General features: G+C 40.8%; 3 protein-coding genes across 3 annotated transcripts in view; 2 read left to right on the top strand and 1 right to left on the bottom strand.

The window, feature by feature from the left end:
- Positions 1-1,947: 1,947 nt before the first annotated feature.
- Positions 1,948-8,129, top strand: LOC308293841 (uncharacterized protein). The gene is made up of 6 exons (XM_080736478.1): positions 1,948-2,051; positions 2,397-2,538; positions 3,475-3,614; positions 4,071-4,652; positions 5,766-5,844; positions 7,559-8,129. The coding sequence occupies exons 1-6, from the start codon at positions 1,973-1,975 to the stop codon at positions 7,758-7,760; spliced, it is 1,224 nt and encodes a 407-aa protein (XP_080592604.1). The 5' UTR covers positions 1,948-1,972; the 3' UTR covers positions 7,761-8,129.
- A 5,134-nt stretch (positions 8,130-13,263) lies between these two features.
- Positions 13,264-19,083, top strand: rlig1 (RNA 5'-phosphate and 3'-OH ligase 1). The gene is made up of 7 exons (XM_080736343.1): positions 13,264-13,431; positions 14,826-14,943; positions 15,732-15,827; positions 15,938-16,054; positions 16,958-17,155; positions 17,524-17,693; positions 18,440-19,083. The coding sequence occupies exons 1-7, from the start codon at positions 13,336-13,338 to the stop codon at positions 18,626-18,628; spliced, it is 984 nt and encodes a 327-aa protein (XP_080592469.1). The 5' UTR covers positions 13,264-13,335; the 3' UTR covers positions 18,629-19,083.
- Positions 19,084-19,590: 507 nt separating this feature from the next.
- The window catches only part of cep290 (centrosomal protein 290), a 57,017-nt gene continuing 54,080 nt past the window's right edge, over positions 19,591-22,527 (bottom strand). Inside the window, exons 52-53 of the mRNA XM_080737185.1 lie at positions 20,345-20,436; positions 19,591-20,153 (exon numbers count right to left, since the gene is read on the bottom strand). Coding sequence (XP_080593311.1) covers positions 19,909-20,153; positions 20,345-20,436 — 337 coding nt within the window. The 3' untranslated portion in view covers positions 19,591-19,908. The remainder of the gene's footprint in view (positions 20,154-20,344; positions 20,437-22,527) is intronic.

Genomic DNA, 22,527 nt, shown 5'->3' with positions numbered 1-22,527 from the left:
TTACAATCTCTGCCCCAGTGCCCCGGGTCCATGGTTCTAGCAGGGTCCATATTTCTGCAGTGACACAATGTTCATATAGAAACACAAACAAATTGTCAGGTATAAAGAAGCAGACTAGTCGCATCACGAGTATCTGAGAAGGCATGTGCTCATCTGCACCCTCCATAAAGAAACAATAAGTAGGGCCAGTTCAGCAGTGACAAGGGACAACAGTAAAAGGGGGAAATTGAAATTACACACATAACGATTAAATTGGGGAAAATATATAATCAATATTTAGTTTACATCTTAGATATGTTATGTATAAAACATCTAAGTGGACACTTTGAGTCTGAAAAGTAAGTGGGTTTGCATTAGACTCATATGACAGCATTCATTTTATGACCTGTTTCCTCTCTGTCCAGAAATATATAGTATAGACTGGAAACAATCAGACATTTCCTCTGTTAATGTGTGTGTTCTTGCTGACCCATGGAAGCTTGGTCCCACGTGTTGATGGCATGGTTTCAAACTTTGGTGTGCAGCAGCACTCAGCAGCACTGGCTCTCCATGTCACATCACTTGTGAATGTCTTCTGAATCTGGTTTGTTAATCTGTCATACAGTATGGTACATGCACCATTGTTCACTATTTCTAACAATGTGCAGATTGGATTAACTGACAAATTTTTGTTAAGCAACACTTTTTGTGAATTAGCCTAAAAGGTCTTGATTTGATGTATGTGTAAATGTAAATGCTGGGCTGAGAGCAAGAGACGTAAATGAGGGAATACAGCAGGCTATTGGAAGGCAATCGGGCAGGTGTTTGGGCACTGACTGGCTCCTGTGTGCACGTGCCTGTGTACAGTATGTGTGCATGCATGCACGCACATGTGACGTGTGTGTGTGTGCATGCAAAAGGGAGACAAGAGAGAGAATGTGACAGAAAGAATAATAGTTAAAGGAACAGACAGTGAAAGAGAACTAGTCGGCGGAAGAGAGAGAGAGAGATAGAGAGAAACAATGCACAGGAAGCCCCACCTCTTGCAGTGGTCCTGTCAGACCAAACTGTGTGAAAGATGCTGATGCTGGCAGAAACCGCAAAAAACCATCAAAACAACCACAAATGGCGCACTGTGTGTGACCTGTTGTTCTTTGGCTGTTATTCCCCCGTGAAGGACACCATTTGCAATGTACAGTAAATTGTTATAGGGCAGCTAGCTGCTAACTAATATTTATGTTCAGAGATTATATAGATTATCGTCACTGTCGGGCAGAAACCTTGTATCTTCAAGTTTGTATGTTTTTTCACCAAGTAGCCTAAAGCCCTGCTTCATCATACAAGGCTGTTGCACAAAAGTAGTGAAAAGAGCCGATCTGCAAGCACACAACGCCTCGCGGTGCGAGGCGTTGTGTGCTTGTAGATCTGCTATTTTCACTGGTTTAGTTCATTTTTAAAACAATAAATAAAAAACGAAAGGTTTTGGACATACAAGGTTTCCACTCGACACCGACGTTATATTATATTATATTATAGAAGTCCCAACAACGACAATGCCATACAGTGTAACAGAGTACAGTTTAAAAATGCGTACAGTGCCCATGTTTACCTATACGTTTCACTTTCATCCCTTCGTTGAGCAACCTGACGGCATTTGCAATAATATTAGACATTTACTATAGGCATTTAATACATTTTGGTAAAAAAACAATATATATATATTTGGCTAGTTGTCATTACCATGGGAGGGAGGGAGGGAGAAGTGGGAGATCTTTGAGCTACTGGTGTTGAGGTTTGCCTCCTGTTGAGGTGTATGTTCTGTGATAGTGGGGCATCAAGCAGATTTGACCTTGGTTTCCTGCATGCTTCCTGTTCCCAACAACTGCATCTACTAGTGCTGTATAGCAGCAGCAGCCATGCATCCCCTCCTTTCACTTTAGTTCTTGTTCAGATCCTGACGACAGCAGATTTATTGTGTGCTATCAGAAAAACCATGGCAATGGACTGGATCTTCATGTACTCACTGTCTTTTGCAGTCTTTACACTGTCGCTGGACGGCAGAGAAATTAAAGGTAGGATATTTGTCTTGTGTATAATGTATATACTGTATGTGAGAGGAAGTTACATTTCACATCTACATATTTGGTTGATAATATGAATTATATTGTTATATTAATATATCATCAACGATATATAATAGTAAATGCATAATATAGTAAATGTATATATGTTTTATACTGTATGTGCATGGTTACATATTCCAGCTCGCACTTCTGTATAGAACATTTTAAATATACCTCACAGAATGTGTGTGCTTTTACTGTGCATTTTCTACTGATTAGATGTAAACAAAATGTTTGTTGTATCATACTAATATCATGACAACACAAAATATATCATATTTTTGTCTTGTCCAGAGGGGGTCTTCATACATCCTGAGGGGGGCGAATACAACTTTAATGCCAGTACAGCCAGAGATGCATGCAGGTCTCAGAATGCTGCCTTAGCGACCAATGATCAAATGGAAACAGCACTTCAACATGGACTGGAGACATGCAAGTAGGCTGTGTGTGGTGGGGCTAGAGGAGGAATATGGCAAAGATATTATTTACATAAAAAATATATGTGCTATATACTGTACACACAATAGGTTTTCAATTTAATTAAATTAAATGTTATTATAATGATAAATCACAAGACTCTCAAGAGTCTTATAGAGCATAGATTGGCCATGAATGCGGAAAAACTCCCCTTTAACAGGAAGAAACCTCAAGCCATGGGTGGGTTGCTGCCTTGATGGGTGTGTATGTGTAGATGAAACCTTTGGTGTTTATGTTTGCATGTTGTGGTCAAAATGTCTGTTTTCTCAAAGTGGAGTCCAGGGACTTTGTGTTCCTTTATGGGGGTCTAAATTGACTCATACAAGTCTGTAACTCTAAGGCCGCATTCACACACATGCGTGAAACATCTTCTCCGTATCGTCTGAGAATGAGGGGGGAGGGGAGCGTCCAATGCATTGTCAATGGAAGGTTGTTTGGTGTTTTGTCGTTGCCGTGTCTCTTGCTCAATCGAAGGCTGTCTTTTGGCCAAGATACACGGCAACGACAAAACACCAAACAACCTTCCATTGACAATGCAATGGACTTACCCCCCCCCCCCCCCCCCCCCCTCAATCTCAGACTACACGGACACGATAGCTGTCGCAACTGTGTGTAGCCGGCCTAACAGTATACAAATGGAACCAAATGGACCGTAACGTTTACTGTCAGACTTAAAGGGAGACCTCGAAATGTAAAAGTTTGAGAAACACTGGTATAGCACATTTCAACAACAAGGCAATTCAAAGTGCTTTACAGATAACAGAATATGACTAGATGTGGTAAAAGCTGTGTCTGAGAATCTCCCATGCTGTTTCCCTCGCAACCCGTTAACCAATTGTCACATAAATACCTAATGCCTAATGCCTATTCATTGTTGTTTTTACTGTCCAAACAGATACGGCTGGATAGATGAACAGATTGCCATCATCCCACGTATAGTGGCTGACCCTAAATGTGGCAAGGGCAAAACCGGGTTGGTGACCTGGAGGGCACCACTTGAAAAACAATTTGCTGCATACTGCTTCAAAGCATCAGGTATATTTATCAATCAAAACATTTCAAAATCAGTTTCAGTGTGACTGTGTGTCATTGTTCATTGAAAATGGCTTATTTAGCTGTAAAGTTAGAACACAACCAAGCTCAGTGGTTAAAACACAGCTATTAAAAGGCATATAGACCCTCTTATTCAGCAATGCTGCACAGTGCACATCCATGTCAAACACGGAAGAGGAAGCAATCAATCAGTGGGGGGTTCTGTGACACTTTTGTTCCATATGAAGATGTGTTTGTTATGGTATCCATAGCAACAAGTGTTAGTTCCCCTGCAAAGTCTTGAGCGGACATATGCCACTTTCATTTAATTGACATCATTTAGGAGTCAGCACACATCAGAACCTTTTTTAAACATTTGTTTCACTTGAAAAATTTGATAGAGCCATATTGCTTTCGCTACCCCTATTCTTCATCTCTTTTTTACTTAATCACCTGCAGATGTAAAGCAAACTCTGACGATGACCACCGACAGCGTACTGACCTCTAAGTTAACCACTGCACTGCCGGTAGAGGCACATGCCTCGACAGCAGTGACCCCCCCGGACAGAACCAAAATGAAGCCACCAGACTCTGTAAAAACAACAGCAGCACCAGCCCGGAAGCTGGCTCCTGTTACCTCAACCCCACCTCCCACACCCCCGGTCAGAACCAAAACGAACCCTCCAGCCTCAGTAACATCAACCGCACCACCAGGCCGGAAGCTGGCTCCTTTAACCTCAACATCACCTCCCACACTCACATCAAGACCGTCAACTGCTAGGTCATCCTCCATCTCTCCAACCCCTCTTACAAAGACATCTGCTTCCTCCACCACAGCGCCTTCTTTGCTTTCTAGCTTACTGCTGACCTCCATCACTGCTCGTTTCTCCTCCTCCCCCTCCTCCTCCTCCTCCTCTTCGACGGTTCTGTCTTCCACCTCCTTGTCCCCATTCACTTCTCCCTCACCTCCAGTCACCCACAACCACACCAGAGGCTCAGCGACACTGGAGACTCTCGCCTCTGCAGACGCCCCCCTGAGAGGTACGTGTTCACGTTGTCATGTGCTATCTGTTATTCATTCTGAAGCTGAAATCCTTATTTAAATGAATACATTTGTGTTTTACCAATTTGTATGGTAGAGTATGTTAATACAAGTATAACTAGAACTGAATTCTGACTCTGTTGAGGTGCCAACTTGCACCTCCTGTACAAGCAGGCCACATACGGCCTACTTGTGCACAAGCAGAGCCCGCAATGAGGTGCAAGTATGGTTGCAGTTACGTGAGTCGCGAGGAATCCGCTGGATTCCAGCCAATAGCAACCACACTAACTAACACATCTGAAGTGGTTAGAGGTGGTCTCCATATGTTTACACTGAGAAATTGAAGCTACTGTTTGACAATAATTCGGTAAAGTTATTAGAAACAGACAGCCATTATAGTCTTGCCTTGGCATTTGAAAGAAAGCTGTCTTTCTTTGAAAGAAAGCACCCGTCCTTCCTTTCTTTAGTTTAAAGTATTGTCAGTAGAGCTTGCTTAAAGGACGACTCCGCCCTAAATAACATCTAGGCTCATTTTCCAACTTACCGGTATATTGATCCCAAAAGACTGTCCATGCCATGGGGTCTATTAGGCAGAAATGCTCCAGTTTCCCCAGCAGAACCCAGCAGCCCTCATAGCTTAGAGTGGAGCCCATAAGCCTATCACTTTTACACTATTTGTTGCGGTCAAAAGTATTTTTTTATTTTTAATGAATGTGTTGCTAGTTTTCTTTTTGACCGCAACAAATAGCATAAAAGTGATAGGCTTATATGGTCCACTCTAAGCTATGAAGGCTGCTGGTTTCTGCTGGGAAAACTGGACAACAGGAGCATTTCTGCCTATTAGATCAGGACAGTCATTTGGTATCAATCTAAGTAGGAAAGGTAGCCTAGATGTTATTTGGGGCAGAGTTGTCCTTTAACTCAGGGACTTTTATTCCTACTAGAGGTTCGGGCTGCTATGCGGCCCACGTACACAGAGTTCAAGAAACAGAACAATTCATATTTTGTGAGCACTAACTTGTTGGCTTTGAGGCTTGGCCAGAAAGTGAAAACCACATTTGACAGATTGTAATGTCTCTTAACAGCATGTGCACTTTATTTTATTTTCTCAGGAGTACCTAGAGCACTCATCGTTATTGCAGTCATACTCCTCCTCCTGACAGTAGCAGGCACTGTGTTTTACTTCCAACTGTGAGTACATTTTCCCATGCATGCACTCTCAGATCCAAGAACTAAACAGGTAGGACTTCATAGGGAGAGGGAAACAATATGGGCATACATTGACTGATTCTAGCTTTAACGTTCTGGTTTCTCAGGCCAGGGATTCTGCGAAATACCAGGAGACACTGATTAGGACCTTTGTCACCCATGCACAGTCTTTTAAAAGGGTTCCATTTGTACACTCAGAGTTCACAGTTACAGTATGGGTCCCTTTGTTTCCTAATTATCAATTAATTTAGCTGTGGATCCCCTGCGACCGAGTATTTCCCGGTGAATCTGTGCGCAAAGGTGGGGGCCGATGGGCAAGGAGGGTTGCGAGCTTATGAGAAACAACTAAAATAAGACCTTAAAACCTGGCGAAAACAGTTGCGTGCATTAGCGGAAGATGACGATAAAGGAAATCATTTAATGGAAAACATTAAATTAACTTCTGAAAAGCCTACACGGCCTTAAAACATGGCAAAAACAGTTGTGTGCATTAGCGCAAGATTAGATGAGGATAACGGAAATCATTAAATGGAAAACATTAAATTAACTTCTGAAAAGGCTTCTAAGCCTACACTAATAGCCTACTAAAAACTAGTGAACCGCGATCTTGCCACACGTGAATAATTGTGGTTGTAGGCTAAACAATAACACAGACAATATAAATCCTTGTGGGAAGAAAAGGATATCATCATGGCCCCAAATAACGTTTAAATATCTTGCAATTGGCGACGAGTCTCTTACTAAATCGGCAAGATTACATTACATAACATGATACATAAAAGCTACTGGTGCGTGTCCCCCACACTCCCAAGCCCCCACCGTTGCGCACAGATTCACCGGGAAATACTCGGTCGCGGATCCCCTGGAACCCTCAAGGGCCCCTGGGGCCTGAGGGTCCCCAGATCCCATATTAAGATAATGCAACATAAAAGATGGCACTCTGGGTTTTGTGGTTTTTTAATAGCCTACGGTAAGATCTCAGTCTCAGTCATCTTGTTATTTTTTATTATTTTATTATCGACAGTTGCAGGCTAGTCAGTTGATTACACCACACATTGAAAAAACCCTTGAACTTACAACTTACATTTTTTTAAACCAGAGAAGCTTAACAATCTAGACCCAGTCAAACCAACTAACTCGAGTAAAGCAGTCAAGAAAAAGTGTATACTTTATTACAAACATGGATGATAATGATGAATAGGTTAAACCCTAACCATTAACCTTATTAACAAAACCAAGCAAGTTCACATGTTTGGGCGTGACATAACATACAATAGCATTTCCTAAAACAACTTTACACCCACACATTTCTCAGAAATGCTGAAAAGAAAAATGCATCCGTTTCCTTCTGCTGCTATGCGTGTTCAAACAAATGTTACTTACTTTTTTGCTATAGGGCTGATTACTTTATTTGCAATTTATTTTCCCTTTTGGGTGGCAACCAGAACCACCCATCAGATTATGAAGACTTTTGAATTGAGCTCACCAGTTCCTTTGATTCTTACTAAAACCAGACAAAATGACTCCTGCGCTACTCGCCGACACTCAATGTGATGTGGTTCCACGTATACCAACTACTGTGCAGTCTAAACTTTTTGTGTGCGTGTGTGTGTGTGTGTGTGTGTGTGTGTGTGTGTGCGTGTGTGTGTGTGTGTGTGTGCGTGTGCGTGTGCGCGTGCGTGCGTGCAATTTAAAGGAAGAAGCGGGTTTTCCCATCCTGGTCTCGGAGACAGCAGAAGGATGACACAGAGACAGAGATGTGGAAACACACTGACAGTGACCTGGATCTCCATGGTAACCAAGCAGCAGAAGAGGAAGCAGACAAGGAGAATTCCGACGACGCCACCGCCTGTTTGAATTCAGACAACACTCTTCATAACAGCTCTCTTGTTCAGTAGTATGGTGAATGTCTGTACAGAATGTTTATTTTGATTTTGGAAATAATTGTACATACAAAACATTGCTACATTTCTTTCAGTCTGCCTTCATCTGTTGTTTTGGGGATGCTATCCCATTTACGTGGGTTAATAACTTAATGTGCTTGTGTGTGTGTGTGTGTGTGTGTGTGTGTGTGTGTGTGTGTGTGTGTGTGCGCGTGTGCGTGTGGGTTGACATTGCTGAAGTGGTGTTTATGTAGTGTTTATGGCATTGGTTACAATTACAATATGTTTTGAGTTAGGCTGTCAATTAGAAGCTCACAACGCATCATTGCCATACTGATGTCCTCAAGTAATACCAACATGTGTGTGTGATTCTCTGTCTCTCTCTGATGATCTTAACATTTTGAATTGAATGTACAACATTTTGTGTTAATAAATACATTTCTTACTTTGGGAATGATATTGTGTTCCAGTGTACCTAATAATGCCCTTTAATGGGTGCTTGTTTTTGTAAGGAATGTTAAGGCCTGCATGTCCTTTGACCGAACTTTTCGGTCAAAAGGTCCGGTTCGACTACAAAAGACTACGAGATACTATGGACGCAGGCCTTTAGGTGCTGACTAGCTGCAATTTATCTACACACAATTTGACAATTTGTGTGTAGATTTGATTGATTGATTGATTGATTGAAGAGTTTATTAGCAGTTTGCAATAGAAAAAGGTACAGTTTCATGGCACAAATTACTGGTATGGTCAACTAAAGGGAGATCTTATTAAGCTTTACGGCTTATTTACACAGGAACCACTTCATGTATCTCATATAACATTGAAAGACAGACAGATAGAACATAGTAGGCCTACTTTACATAGGATAACGTTATTACAAAAGCAGAAACAAAAATGAGAAAACATATTATGATATAGAGTAAGGTGGGGTAAAAGGCCCCCCCTAAGGAAAATGTCTATTTTATGACCAATTAAAATACATTTTGATATTAATTCAGTATGTACATGTTAACAATGCTTTACCCAATACACCTATATGGGCATCATGTTGAAAAATTAGATACATTTGATTTTATAGTACAAAAAGAAAAACATGTAAAAAGGGCCTATTGCCCCACTACTGGGGTAATAGGCCCCCCTCTATGGGGTAATAGGCCCCCTTCTATGTCCTGGAGCAGAATAAGTGCTACAATCATGAAAATTGCCATGAGCATTTTCCATGGGTCACTTGACAAGATAATTGTCAGAGGAATTTGAATTTTCAAGATGGTGGCCATTTTTCAAGATGGCTGACACCTTAGTGGAGCAGTTATGTGATATAATAGTTTATTTGGTGATATAAGTATGAAAATTGGCATGAGCAGTCTCTGTGGGTCACTTGACAATTAGCCACCCACAGCTACTTGAAATTTCAAGATGGCGGACATTTTTCAAGATGGCCGACACCTTGTGGAGCAGTTAAGTGATATAATGGTTTATTTGGTGCTCCACGGGTGGTGGCCATCTTGAAAAATGGCTGCCATATTGAAATTTCAAGTAACTGTGTGTGGCTAATTGCCAAGTAAGTCTGGGTTTCCGAGGCTAATTGCCAAGTGACCCACAGAGACTACTCATGCCAATTTTCAGGCTTGTATCACCAAAATACCCAGGGGGCAAAGGAAGGTGTGCTGCATTTGCCCTGACATAAAAAGTTGTCCACCAGAAATATTATCTATGACCCAGTAGGATCATCACCTATATGGACAACCCGGTCAATTTGTACAACAGTCCAATATGGCCGCCTCAATATTAGCCCCTATTAGTTTTAATGGGGGGTGAATAGGGCAAAATGTTAAACTGAGGGATATTTCCACGAAACTTCACAGGTTGATCAATGGTATACATATGAACATTTTTTTGTATTGCAAGTTTCCATGAAATCCAATATGGCCGCCACAATATGGCCGCCATAATGTAAGGACCCAGAAAATAGGTTTTGCTTCTAACTTCTGAACCAGATGAGCTAGAAACGCAAACTTGGTGTCTATTTCATGGTGTCTGACCATGGGAGACTCAATGGAATAGCTCATTTTATTATTGGGTGTGTCTGGACCTTTATTGTGCATATTTGCAAGATGGTGGACTCCCAAAATAGAGCTTTAACATAATTTCTACCATTATTGTTGACTGCTTTTGCAAATACAAGCAATATGAATCCATTTGCTAAGATTTATGGCACAGAAGGGACTTATACCTGTATTATTCTTGAGTTTGCATGTTGTCAAAATGGCTGTAAACGAGATATTATATTTACTGTCCAATTCTACTGTATGTAGTTGTAGCAAAGACTTCAGATAAAATCAGAGACCAAAACAATGTATCTTAGAAATTATTTTTTTATTTAAAAAAAAGAGAGAGATTATCTCAATGAAATGAATGCAACTGCCTTTTTGGGTCTTTCATACATAGACATGCACATGCTTTCCAACAACTTCAGCTTCAGGGAAATTATAATGAACACATGATTAAAACAGGCTGCATTATAATGCAAATAATTGCTAGTCACTATCACTGTCATGTGTACCTATCCTGCTGCATCTTGTCTCCAGTCCTTGGCAACGACACCCCAAGTAGCATGCAATTCCCTTCTTCGCACATGAAGTTCAATCACCCGAGAGAGACTTAGAGTAGAACCGCTGCTCCTTCACTTGGAAAGGAGTCAGCTTAGGTGGTTCGGGCATCTAGTACGGATGCCCCCCGAGCGCCTTCCTAGGAAGGTCCTCGATGCACGTCCCACTGGGAGGAGACCCCGTGGCAGACCTAAGACCAGATGGAAGGATTATATATCCAGACTGGACTGGGAACGCCTCGGTATACTCCCAGAGGGAGTGGAGGAAGTTGCGCAGGATAAGGAAATCTGGAAGTCTCAGTTGGAACTGTTACCCCCGCGACCCGATTCCGGATAAGCGGTTGAAGATGGATGGATGGATGGCACATGAACAGTTTTTCTGGCAGCCTTTGATACAGCTACATGATATTGCCTTGTCCATTGATATAGGCCAGGCTGGCTCTGTAGATGTACAGGGGACTGCCTTCCCATCACTGAGAGACCATCCATATTCAGTGAAGCAAGGGATGTCTGGCTTCGCGATGTGTGCAGTTTTATCTATTATTGCTGCAAGAGCAGCTCTTTTCAGGTGCAGGCCAAAGGCATTTTCTGTAGGTGGCAGCAGCTTCAACAGGGTTGATCGGTTATTTAGGAACTTGTACACTCTCAGCTTTGCCAGGTCAAAGTCCTCCGAATGGTCAGCTTTTGATGCATATACAGCTATTGTGAGGTCTCTAGCCTGATTCTTGACATCCTCTGAGAGGGAATAAGAGGAATTTTCACCAAACTCCTGAAGTGCAGGGAGATCTAGACCCATGCTGGTCTTGAACCATGCCTTCTTTCCAGTGAAAAAGGGATAGCTGGTGGTATCTCTGCCACTCAGGCTGTGAATAAAGGGCAGGGCACGACACTGTGCGAGTCCAAGGGCTGAGACCATGTGATGGATAGGAAGATATGCATGCTGCTCTGTTCTCACCCACAGCTCTGGAAGGTCTAGGAGGTGGGTGGCAGCATGATATAGATGCCTATATCATGCTGCCGCCATGGGAAGGCAGTCCCCTGTCCATCTACAGAGCCAGCCTGGCCTATATCAATGGACAAGGCAATATCATGTAGCTGTATCAAAGGCTGCCAGAAAAACTGTTCATGTGCGAAGAAGGGAATTGCATGCTACTTGGGGTGTCGTTGCCAAGGACTGGAGACAAGATGCAGCAGGATAGGTACACATGACAGTGATAGTGACTAGCAATTATTTGCATTATAATGCAGCCTGTTTTAATCATGTGTTCATTATAATTTCCCTGAAGCTGAAGTTGTTGGAAAGCATGTGCATGTCTATGTGTGAAAGACCCAAAAAGGCAGTTGCATTCATTTTATTGAGATAATCTCTCTCTTTTTTTTATATTTTTTTTTTATAAAAAAAAATGTTCTAAGATACATTGTTTTGGTCTCTGATTTTATCTGAAGTCATTGCTACAACTACATACAGTAGAATCGGACAGGAAATATAATATCTCGTTTACAGCCATTTTGACAACATGCAAACTCAAGAATAATACAGGTATAAGTCCCTTCTGTGCCATAAATCTTAGCAAATGGATTCATATTGCTTGTATTTGCAAAAGCAGTCAACAATCATGGTAGAAATTATGTTAAAGCTCTATTTTGGGAATCCACCATCTTGCAAATATGCACAATAAAGGTCCAGACACACCCAATAATAAAATTAGCTATTCCATTGAGTCTCCCATGGTCAGACACCATGAAATAGACACCAAGTTTGCGTTTCTAGCTCATCTGGTTCAGAAGTTAGAGGCAAAACCTATTTTCTGGGTCCTTACATTATGGCGGCCATAACTTGCAATACAAAAAATGTTCATATGTATACCATTGATCAACCTGTGAAGTTTCGTGGAAATATCCCTCAGTTTAAAATGTTGCCCTATTCACCCCCCATTAAAACTAATAGGGGCTAATATTGAGGCGGCCATATTGGACTTTGTTGTACAAATTGACCGGGTTGTCCATATAGGTTGTGATCCTACTGGGTCATAGATAATATTTCTGGTGGACAACTTTTTATGTCAGGGCAAATGCAGGTTTCCCAAAAAAAGGCTGGGTTTGCCCCCTGGGTAAAATAACCCTTTATATCACATAACTGCTCCAATTAGGTGTCAGCCATCTTGAAAAATGTCTGTCATCTTGAAAGTGTCCATTTCAAAGTGACCCATGGAAACTGCTAATGCCAATTTTCACGTTTGTATCATTAACTGAACGATTCTGCCAAAAATAAGCAGTTATTCTCTCCATGGGGCAAAAAGCCTCCGGGGGCTTCTTACCCCACACGAGGGGGGGGCCTATTACCCCAACGCTGTCATTGCAAAGAGTGTCATCTTAAATCTTAAACCTTTTTTATTTTTTTAAGTTGATAATTTATCATAAGGCCTTCCTAATGATATACAAAAAATAAGTGAAGAGGTTCAACTTATTTACACCGAGTTTGGAACATTTTCACAGTGACAAAGAATTAGATCAATTTATCTTAAATGTGTTTGATTGAGAAAGTTATGACCTGGATTAAGGTGAGACAATGAAATTTGGTATCCATGAAGAGCTAAGGATGCCAGGAATGTGCTGAAATCAAAATTTTTGCCACCTTGTAGTTCTGTAGTCAAATACAGCTGGGGGGCTTATTACCCCAGGGGGGCCTTTTCCCCCACTCTACCCTAATAATAATAATATGTTGAATCTAGATTCAACATGTAAAAAAGTAAATCTAAAGTTGCAAGTTGTGGCTAGATACTGACCATGATACAGGAGTACTGGCCCAAAAAAGGTTGAGAAACACTACAATACCCATAATTCTCATCAACGACGCATGCGTAAAGAGTCAGACTACAGAGCTGTGCTCTAAGCAGCAGGTTCCGCACAACACATGGAGCGAGCAGCAGATTCCAACAACAACAACAACCGTTCTTTTATCGAATACAAAACACATATATGAACATGCGACGTCTCGGTTCCGTCCAGGAGAAAATATCTTGTGTTTTCCAGACTGAGGTGAAAGAAGAACAGTCCAGAAAACGCGAATGTCAGGTAGGTTTGTGTGCTTATCGCAGCGAAACAGCAGCCATTTATTTATGTGTATCTCTAGGAATCGGATTGGAGCATTCAGCACGTTGACAACCGAAATAGAATTACAAGTCGTATAATAAAACTTCTACAATTTATTTTTTTGATTGGTTTACACACTGTTATTACTATTTGGTTTGAGGGTTAGTATGTCACGTGACTCATGTCATCCCATCTAAAGGCCTCTCCATACTTTGACCGAAACCGCCGTTTTCGGTCAAAAGGTCCTTTTCTACCATAAAATTATATCCCTCGGGACTTCTGAAAAGCATTGGACCGAACGAGAGTTCGGAAATTTGCACGTCGGAAAACACAACTCACCGAACATTTCGGTTGAAGTATGGAGAGGCCTTCAGGCTAGGCTGCAGTTGTTGAATGCAGATTTCAGATGTCATCTCATCTTTCTGCTGTAAAGGCCTGCAGCTGTCGAGCATTTAAATAAATCACATGTATGTACAGTTGATGGAGGTTGGATTGATTGATTGAAGACTTTATTAGAAGTTTGCATAGGAAAAGGTACAGTTTCATGACGGTATACACAGTTCACTGGTACAAGGTCAACTAAAAGGAGATCCTAGAAAAGACTAAGCTTGTTTCCATAGGAAATACCATTGAGGTATCTCGTATAACATTGAATGACAGACAACAGGTGGACTGTTATGGCTGAGGACTATTATGAAAAATATTGAGAAAACTCAAAAGTTAAACCAGTCCGCTAACTGTCATCTGTTATCTTGCACTGAACAGTGAATTAGTCTTTTGCCACTGGTTCTCAAGATATGGGGTTGGTTCCCACTTCCACCTAAATTGATTGACAGTTGGAATACCAAATGGATCCTCCTGAGTGTATAAATGGAACCGTCCATTACATTTTTGAGGATAGTAGCCTTTTTCAGTAGCCTTTAGATTGGGTCGTTGGTAAAAAAGAACCTCTGGGAACTCAGATTGGGTCGTTGGGTACACAGTCCCACTACCCAGATATGATAATCTCATCAAATGGGGTCCGTGCCGTGGCCTAAATGCAAATAAAGCTGGGGGTCCTTGAAAATTAAAAAGGTTCAGAATCACTGAATTAGATAACTTCAGCGTAGTGTGTTTGAACTTGACCGATTGAATGATCTTGTTGTGATCAGTTCAACACTCAGACAGACAGGTGCATTTGTGGCAGACAGTCATCATGTCTTTTCCAGTTCATTCTTTGTGGAGCTGGAAAACAGCTGAGTCTCATAAAGGGAGAGTAGAATAGACAAAACTGAAAAAGATGGTCAGTTAAAATGTAGTGATGACTTATGAGTGATGACATAATGCCTTAAATTAATTCAGTTTTTTTCTTCTTCTTTTTTTGTCTGTCTCTTCAGCCATTTCAGGTGGTTGCAACCGAAAATGTGAATCCTGTAGCATTGGAAGCTCACGTTGATTGTGCACTTGCCACAGAAAAACTGGATGGCACATGCTGTTATGTTTCAGAGTATAAAGGTGAGTTGTTTTATAATAAACCACTTAAACTTTGTTGGCACTCCAGTCTGTACTTGGTCCCCTCAAATTGTCCCTCCACACCAAATCGCTTTGCTGAAAATAGTCGATCTACGCTTTCACAACACTGCCCAGATTTTAACCGGAAACAGGAACACACAGACAGTATATAGCCTATAGCAGGGGTCTTCAGCGTTTTCAGGCCAAGGACCCCTTTGTTGAGAGAGAGAGAGATGTAGCAGGGACCCCCACAACCTGTTCATAGATTCCGTATAGTTTCATTGTTTGACAGCACAATCGTCAGTGTATTTTGGATTCATGTCAGTTTGTGTTTTCAGATATTTTAACCACTTGAACCGTCAATACTTAATAAACTTGACCTTTCACTCTGTACTTAGTCTGCTCTTTTTCCCCTCTACACCAAAGCTCTTACAGATCTGCTATTTTTGGCTAAAGTTCTTAGAATATGGACACTAGGGTTCAAGTGGTTAAAAAGGAACGAAAAAAAACTTTCTATGACTCAAAGATTTGGAGGACCCCCTATAGTAACTTTGAGGACCCCGTAGGGGACCGGACCCCCTGTTGAAGATCCCTAGCCTATAGGGATGCTTGTGTTTATGTGGTTAAGAAGGGTGGGAGTGGGACTGACACTGGTGGCCTGCTGTAACAACTACTAGCTTATTACGTTTTTCCAGATCATACCCGACTTGAAAGAGAGGAAGCCCTGCGCCTGCGTGTTTGAAGTGAAATACAATAAAATGGACATGTTTGTTATGTTTATCCATCTCTAGGTCAGCCTTACCTCTGGGCACGACTAGACAGAAAGCCCAACAAACAAGCAGACAAGAGGTTCAAGAAATATCAACATTCTCACAAGGGTTCTAAAGGTATGACACATTAAAATATTTTGTAAGTTTTCTGGTGGTTCTGTCAACTGTGCAGCCATAATCAATTACCCATTTTTTGCTCAGCTTTTTATTTTTTTCCTTCTGTTTAGGCTTCACATGGAACTTAGAAGAGGATTTTAAGGCGGTGCCGGCGGCATGGATCCCAGCTCATAGAGTCAAACATCACAGCGGACACCCTCTACCCGATGAAAATGGACACACGCCAGGTCCTTCCACACTTTAGAAAGAAAAACATTTGTTAAAGCTGAAATCCAGAACTTATTTGAATGAATACAAATGTAATTTTAACCAATCTGTATGGTAGAGTAGGTTAATACAGTGTAACTAGCACATCTGCAGTGGTTGGAGGTGGTCTCTCTGCTCTTCTGTTGAGAGATATAGACTCTGGTGCCTGGTAGCTCACCTACTGGTTGACTGTTATTTGAAGCAGACAGTGCTGCATTGGACAGATGTGCACTGTGCAGCCATCTTTACTGTTTAGTTATCATTGCAACAATTACCCCTCTCTGCCAAGAGAGGGAGACAATGTTCATAACACTAAAGGATTGCAGCTTTAAAGATGTTATTGATTTGAGATGGGAAAGTGAGGGAAGGGATTACATGGTTGGGAAATTGAGGTGAAGTGGTCATTGTGCTTACCAGCTGTGCCGCTCATGTGCCCATGTCAGAATGAAGTGATTCCATATTGTGCTTGTTCTGTTTTTCAGTAGCTTGTGCACATTGGAGTCTCATGTGAAGTCTATCTATTGCGTTTAAAGGAAAGAAATCATTTTATGTGTTATTTAATTTTAGATAATAATATACACAGGTATATTATATTCTTTGTTTTTTGTTTATCTCCAATCCATACCTGAATAAGAATATCTTAATCTTAAGCTACCTTTATTTTTTTTTATCACTTAATCCTTACATACTTAGGTTACCAGAGTCCCAAATGGGTCTATACTAGGCCCCCTCCTTTTCCCCTCGTACACCAAATATCTTTGCTGAAAATGTTTGCCCCAAAATCAGGATGCTAGGGTTTATGTGGTGGCAAACAAAACTTTTCTGTTGCCTGTTAAAAGCCTCACACTGCGTTCCTGTCGGGACTGATTGTTGTTGCTGTTTAGGTTGGATTCCAGTAGAGAAAGACAACAAACAGTACTGCTGGCATTCCTCTGTAGTGGACTATGACGCCGGTGTAGCGGTTGTTCTGAGGCCTGCCTCTGAGAATGAAGACCTGTTGGAAATCGCTTTGGTTCCACTGGCTGATCTGCTAGAACAGACACTGGAGCTAATTGGAACCAACATCAATGGGAACCCCTATGGTAAGTGTCGCCCTGAGGCATCTTACAAGTACAGTATAATCCTTTCCTAATCCTATGGTAAGTATCAAACTCTTGTCAGTAACCTTTCAGCATGTGTCTTCTTTAGCCCCCGGTCATTGTCAAATATGTTCCTGCAGTCTTGCAGGAAGGCTGATGCTGCATTCAAGTTCTTGAACCAGTCATTGAGAAACCAGAGTTTAGGCGTCTACTGTATACGTCATAAATATTAACAATAAAATGAAACAGGAACTGTTCATATCAAAGGATAACGTTTATGTAAAGAGTTCTGTATACTTTGCTGTGATTGTTTTTTTTTCTCCTTCAGATTTGTGAAAATTAACAAACAATTCCCTTTTTTCCCCTGAGAGGACTGGGAAGTAAGAAGCAGCCCATCCATGTCCTGGTGTCTCATGGAAGTGTGTGTGTGAGAAACCCTCCACCTGTGGACTTCCATCAGTTGTGTTCCTGGTTCCAGAACAGTCCAGAGGGATGCGTTGAGGGCATCGTGTGGCACTGTAATAATGGCACTATGGTCAAGGTAGGCTTCTGATATGGATGTGATGAACCACTTTGAACCTGTTTTGGGCATGTCATAATAGGAGACATTTTTAAGTAGTGAAAATAGAATATCTACAAGCGCACATGTTGAAGTTATGTGACATACATTTTGTCATAAAATACATGAAAAAAGTAATGACAAACCAATGCAACAATCTTCTCTTGGCCTTTCCTTTAATGGTAATCCTCTCCACTAGCTCTACTAGAGAATACATTTGGGACCCCCCCCCCCCCCCCAGGGGGGGTCCCAAATTTATTTTGGGGGTATAGAGGGTATCTGCACATTTCTAAAGTGACAATTTAAGGACTTTTGAATACATCTAAAAGTAAACATTAAACATTGGCCAAATTGTCCAATATTAGATGTTGAAATTGTGAAAATAGCCAATCTACATGCTCACAATTGCGAGGCGTTGTGAGCGTGTAGATTGGCTACTTTCACAATGGAACCGTGTTATACAAAATGTAATGCTTCAACTCTTGGCGCTCGTGAGGGTGGGGTCCCCAGTTAAAAGGATTATTTTGGGGGTCGTAGCCTGAAAAGGTTGAGAACCCCTGGTTTAGACTAGAGCTTTCAAATTGTTGCCAAATATTTGCCTTTGTTCACTACCCTACATTTAAATGTAGCTGACTCAGCCATGAAAAGGCTCCACTCATTATTTGTCTTGCATGTATTTCTGAACATTACAGTTCAAGAAATGAACAGCATTTTGGTTGGATTTCTAGGTTCATCGTCACCACCTGGGAATGAGGTGGCCAGATGGGAACACGTCACTCGGCAGCAGGCCTCTTGTCATCCATGTTGAAGGAACTGTGGAGGAGTACGACGTCGGCAGCAAGGACTTGTTCACGTGCTTCTCCAGGCTGAACGGACAGCGATTCAGTCGGCTGCAGGATGTAGATTTGGACTCATAAATCCATTCAGACTTTGAGTGGGGAGGGCTGCAACATTCCTTTTCCTTAACGCCTTCAAGCTGCTGTGAAGTATACGGTTTGTGTATACAAAGTTGGGATTTTAAAATTTGCCAATTCCTCTTAACTTTGCCATACCTGGTTTTGCCATTAATTGTCCTTTTGGAGTATGTGTTTGGAGCAATTAAATCCTTCAGCTCAACTACTGTTAGACAAATATACTGGAATGAAAAAGGTTTACTGCACCGCTCTGTTCCGTTCTATACCATATAGGCTTATTATTTAGACCAGTTACCCAGTAACATCAGAATGAAGTGAAGGGTGAAGACCGTTATTCAATTTGGTAAGTTGAAGTGTTTATAGTGATGGTGTAAACTAAGTGACCAAATGGCTGAAATGTTGCTTAAAATATATTGTAAATATGGAATTCCAGATGTTATATTTGTAGGTGGACAATGAATAAACAGGACTGTAAAGAGATTTGTTTTATGTACATAAATATTTAGAAAGAGACGGAAGGTTGTATGAAATTGTTTTATTGGCATACAGATAGCAGGAATCTCATACTGTAAATATATATTCTTTAAAAAATTGCTACCACGCCTGAACTTGGTATTAAAAAGCAGCTGCCTTTGAGAAGAAGCTTTACATTCTTTATGGTCTAAGTCACAGCTACATGGATCCAATATTAAGTCATGCACTAATGCTCACCTCCAGTGACCCCCTCAATCAGAAAGGTTTTAAAAAAAATCACTGGTTAGGGTTTGGAATCTCAAAGTTTAAATAGTAAAATTGTATTTTAGAATAAAAAATAAAAATAAATCTAAAATAATAAATACAAAAAATAAAAAATAGGGCTATTACCTACCAAGGTATTGATGATGAGCCACAGTCAAAATGTATCAGAATAAAGCCCTTTGCACACAGGACAGTTGCGTTTTTTTTCGTTTGTGGCATGAATAAAAGGCATTGGATTTGGTGTGCAAGGCTGTGCGGAATCGGCGCTGCGGATCCTAAAAGGAGTGATGAGTTTTTTACCGCATGCGACAAGACGCACAAATCGAACTCGGTTCGATCGAGAGAAAAAAACGCACGGCGGCAGCCACTTGTCGCACGGCTAATTCGGAGCCGGTGTGCATGAGGTCATAGAGAATCATTGTTTTCTTTTCAAAAAATGATATTGTCCGTTTTATCCGTGCGGTTAAACGCGCCTGTGTGCAAAGGGCTTTAGGCTGATGGCCATTACAATGTTAACACAGGTACTGAAAAGATAGTAGCGGTAGTTAACTGATTGACACGCTGGGAATATCAGCTGCCACACCAAACCGTTCACACACTTTTTTCAGTCGCTCCTCTAGCAGAATGTTTTTCTTCACCTCCAAATTGTAGTTAAATTTTAGGTCTTCGATCTCCTCAAAAAATGTGGGGTCGAAGTTCTCAAGTTCCTTTTTTAGCCTTTTGACCTCCATTTGTAACTGTGTGTTCTCCCTCTTGGACAAATTCAGCAAGGTTTTAAGTTCACCGCAACCTGCGAATCCAGAGCAGTATGATGTTACAGTCGTTTTGAGTTAAAGAATAATGGCAATGTATTTTCTTTATGCAGTAAAAACTGTTTTTGCTTCACATAATGGTTAACAATCAAAGAGGACTTGGAGTACACTAAAACACAGGAGTATTTACACTAAAACACAGGAGCATTTAGCAAATTGGCAACCTCACCTGTTGGAGAGGATGTTTCTCCATGTTCAACGTGATTGCTAAGCCTCTGTTTAAGTTCCAGTTTTTCCTGCTCCAGCTTACGGTTGGCCAATCTTCAGAGACAAAACAGAATTGTTAAGCAAAGTGGTTATTTTAAAGGGATATTTCACTTTCAAAAAAACTTTTGGTAATTTTATCATCTAATCAGGCTTTTATGAACACCCTGAACAGTTTTGAATTAGCTTGATTGAATATTTAGATATTTGATGTAAATGTTACCAGGCCCAGGGCCTCTCCTCACACACACTCATTGTAACTGCAAACTTCATTTTAACCATGATAGATTCATTAAAAACACCCATTATCTTTTCTGGTGACTCATACTACCGTCCTAATATGTGAGCAGGCCGTGTTTTTTCGATTTCTTTTTTTGTATTTCATTTTTTTCATTTTCCCAAATAATTATTAATAATAAATGAAAAAAGTTATCGAAAAAACACAGCCTGCTCACGTATTAGGAGGGTAATATGAGTCACCAGAAAAAATAACTGGTGTTTTTAATGAATCTATCATGGTTAAAATGGAGTTTGAAGTTACAATGGGTGGGTATGTGGAGAGAGGCCCTTCCACTGCTCCCTGTTGAAAGTGGAATATCCCTTTAACCCATTAAGACGTGGAACGCATCTGTGTCGCGTTAGACTTGAACCGCTTTAACCATTATTTTATGCTTTAGCAACAGATTGCCACGCTGTGAGCTTGTAGATCTGCAAGTAAAGTCATGACAATTTGACCTGATTCTTCTAAGGTTTTTGAAAAACGCATGTTTCTATGTCAGTGGTTCTCAAACCTTTTCATGTCAAGGACCCCTAGAATCATATATATTTGGCTGCCGACCCCCATCTCGAAATATTATGTATCAGGGACCCCCCAGAAGCAAATATTTGAGTTACAAATGTTCGCTTTTTGAGTTACAAATGTTCGCTGTGAGCTTATTATCTGCAATTTTTAAAAGTTAAAGCATAAAATAATGGTTGAAGTGGTTAAAGATGGGGTGCAATGATTTGTCCCCCCCTAAAACATGATGATCAGGTACTATAATTATACTAGGAGGAAGATTCTTTCCAAAAATGTGTACAGAAAGAGAAAAAAATATATGTTTTTATGTGGGTACACCCACCAGTTCATTAGGTATGCCTGGTTGTCAGGTGGGTGTTGACCCAGCTGAAGTTAGCCACACCCACAGTGTGGATGGTAAAAGGGGAAGGGATGATTTTTTGATGCCATTAAATCAGTGTTTTTTGATCAGGCCTTTTGACTCAGGCTTTGAGCTTTCAGAAAGAAATCAAAAATACACAGGGAAGGCAAATTATGCACATTATAACCACATCCAGATGTGGTTAAATGAGTCTTAAAGGTTTTAAATGCACTGCAGAGGCAGGAAAAGTACATGAAAAGAATGTGGGAAGCCAGTAGCGATTTGTCCATCAGCAATATGGCTAACCATCGTCAAATAAAAGGGAAAAACAGCACCTGTTTTGTTCCTTAGCATTTGAGAGTCTGTTCTTGAGAGATTAGTCAGTAACGTTTTCATGTGGTGTTGCATTCTGTAATGTCACCTCAAAATTGTAACGCCATACAAGCATGACATGCTTGGAGCAAGGGTGTCTATAGCAGCCAAGCAACAATAGAATGAAGTGGTCTTATATTTGTACTTGTGCTCTTGTTCTGCTCTCTTTCATACTCTAGCAGACAGTCTATAGTTTCAAATTATATATAAATAATTATTACTTTTTATAACCTCCACCAGTACATATTAGGGCACCTTTTGAGAGCACACCAGGGATGCCGCTCTGTGCTGACTGGGCAACTTAGGTGGTGTCATTTGCGTTTACGTACTTGAGTATTTCAGGCTTTATTAGTATACATCTAGTGGTTCTACACCAGTGGTTCCCAAACTTTTCAGGTCGAGACTCAAAAGAGAGATTAGAAGTTTGCCCGGGACCCAAACTAGTGAAAATAGCAGATCTATAAGTGCACAATGTGCCGCGTTGCGAGCTTGTAGATCATCTATTTTCTTCATTATTATCTTTTTTATTTATGGAATTTCTTAGATTTGTTTGTTTTGTTTTAAAATGTATATATAAATATATATTTTTAATTATATACAAAACAATCTTTAGAAATAAATGATATATATATTTTTT

This window comes from Nannobrachium achirus, assembly GCF_963921795.1.
Source record: "Nannobrachium achirus genome assembly, chromosome: 11".
Classification (NCBI taxonomy): Eukaryota; Metazoa; Chordata; class Actinopteri; order Myctophiformes; family Myctophidae; genus Nannobrachium; species Nannobrachium achirus.
Note: the sequence above shows the minus strand (reverse complement) of the source record. Positions and strands in the feature narration are given on the sequence as shown.

What these genes read in the sequence shown, in the direction of transcription:
- LOC308293841 (XM_080736478.1), top strand. Translation starts at nt 1,973, where the DNA reads ATGGCAATGGACTGGATCTTCATGTACTCACTGTCTTTTGCAGTCTTT. An exon ending in CATGGACTGGAGACATGCAA is followed by an intron (nt 2,539 to 3,474) that starts GTAGGCTGTGTG and finishes CTGTCCAAACAG; the next exon opens with ATACGGCTGGATAGATGAAC. An exon ending in ATACTGCTTCAAAGCATCAG is followed by an intron (nt 3,615 to 4,070) that starts GTATATTTATCA and finishes AATCACCTGCAG; the next exon opens with ATGTAAAGCAAACTCTGACG.
- rlig1 (XM_080736343.1), top strand. Translation starts at nt 13,336, where the DNA reads ATGAACATGCGACGTCTCGGTTCCGTCCAGGAGAAAATATCTTGTGTT. An exon ending in TTATGTTTCAGAGTATAAAG is followed by an intron (nt 14,944 to 15,731) that starts GTGAGTTGTTTT and finishes ATCCATCTCTAG; the next exon opens with GTCAGCCTTACCTCTGGGCA. An exon ending in ATAATGGCACTATGGTCAAG is followed by an intron (nt 17,694 to 18,439) that starts GTAGGCTTCTGA and finishes TTGGATTTCTAG; the next exon opens with GTTCATCGTCACCACCTGGG.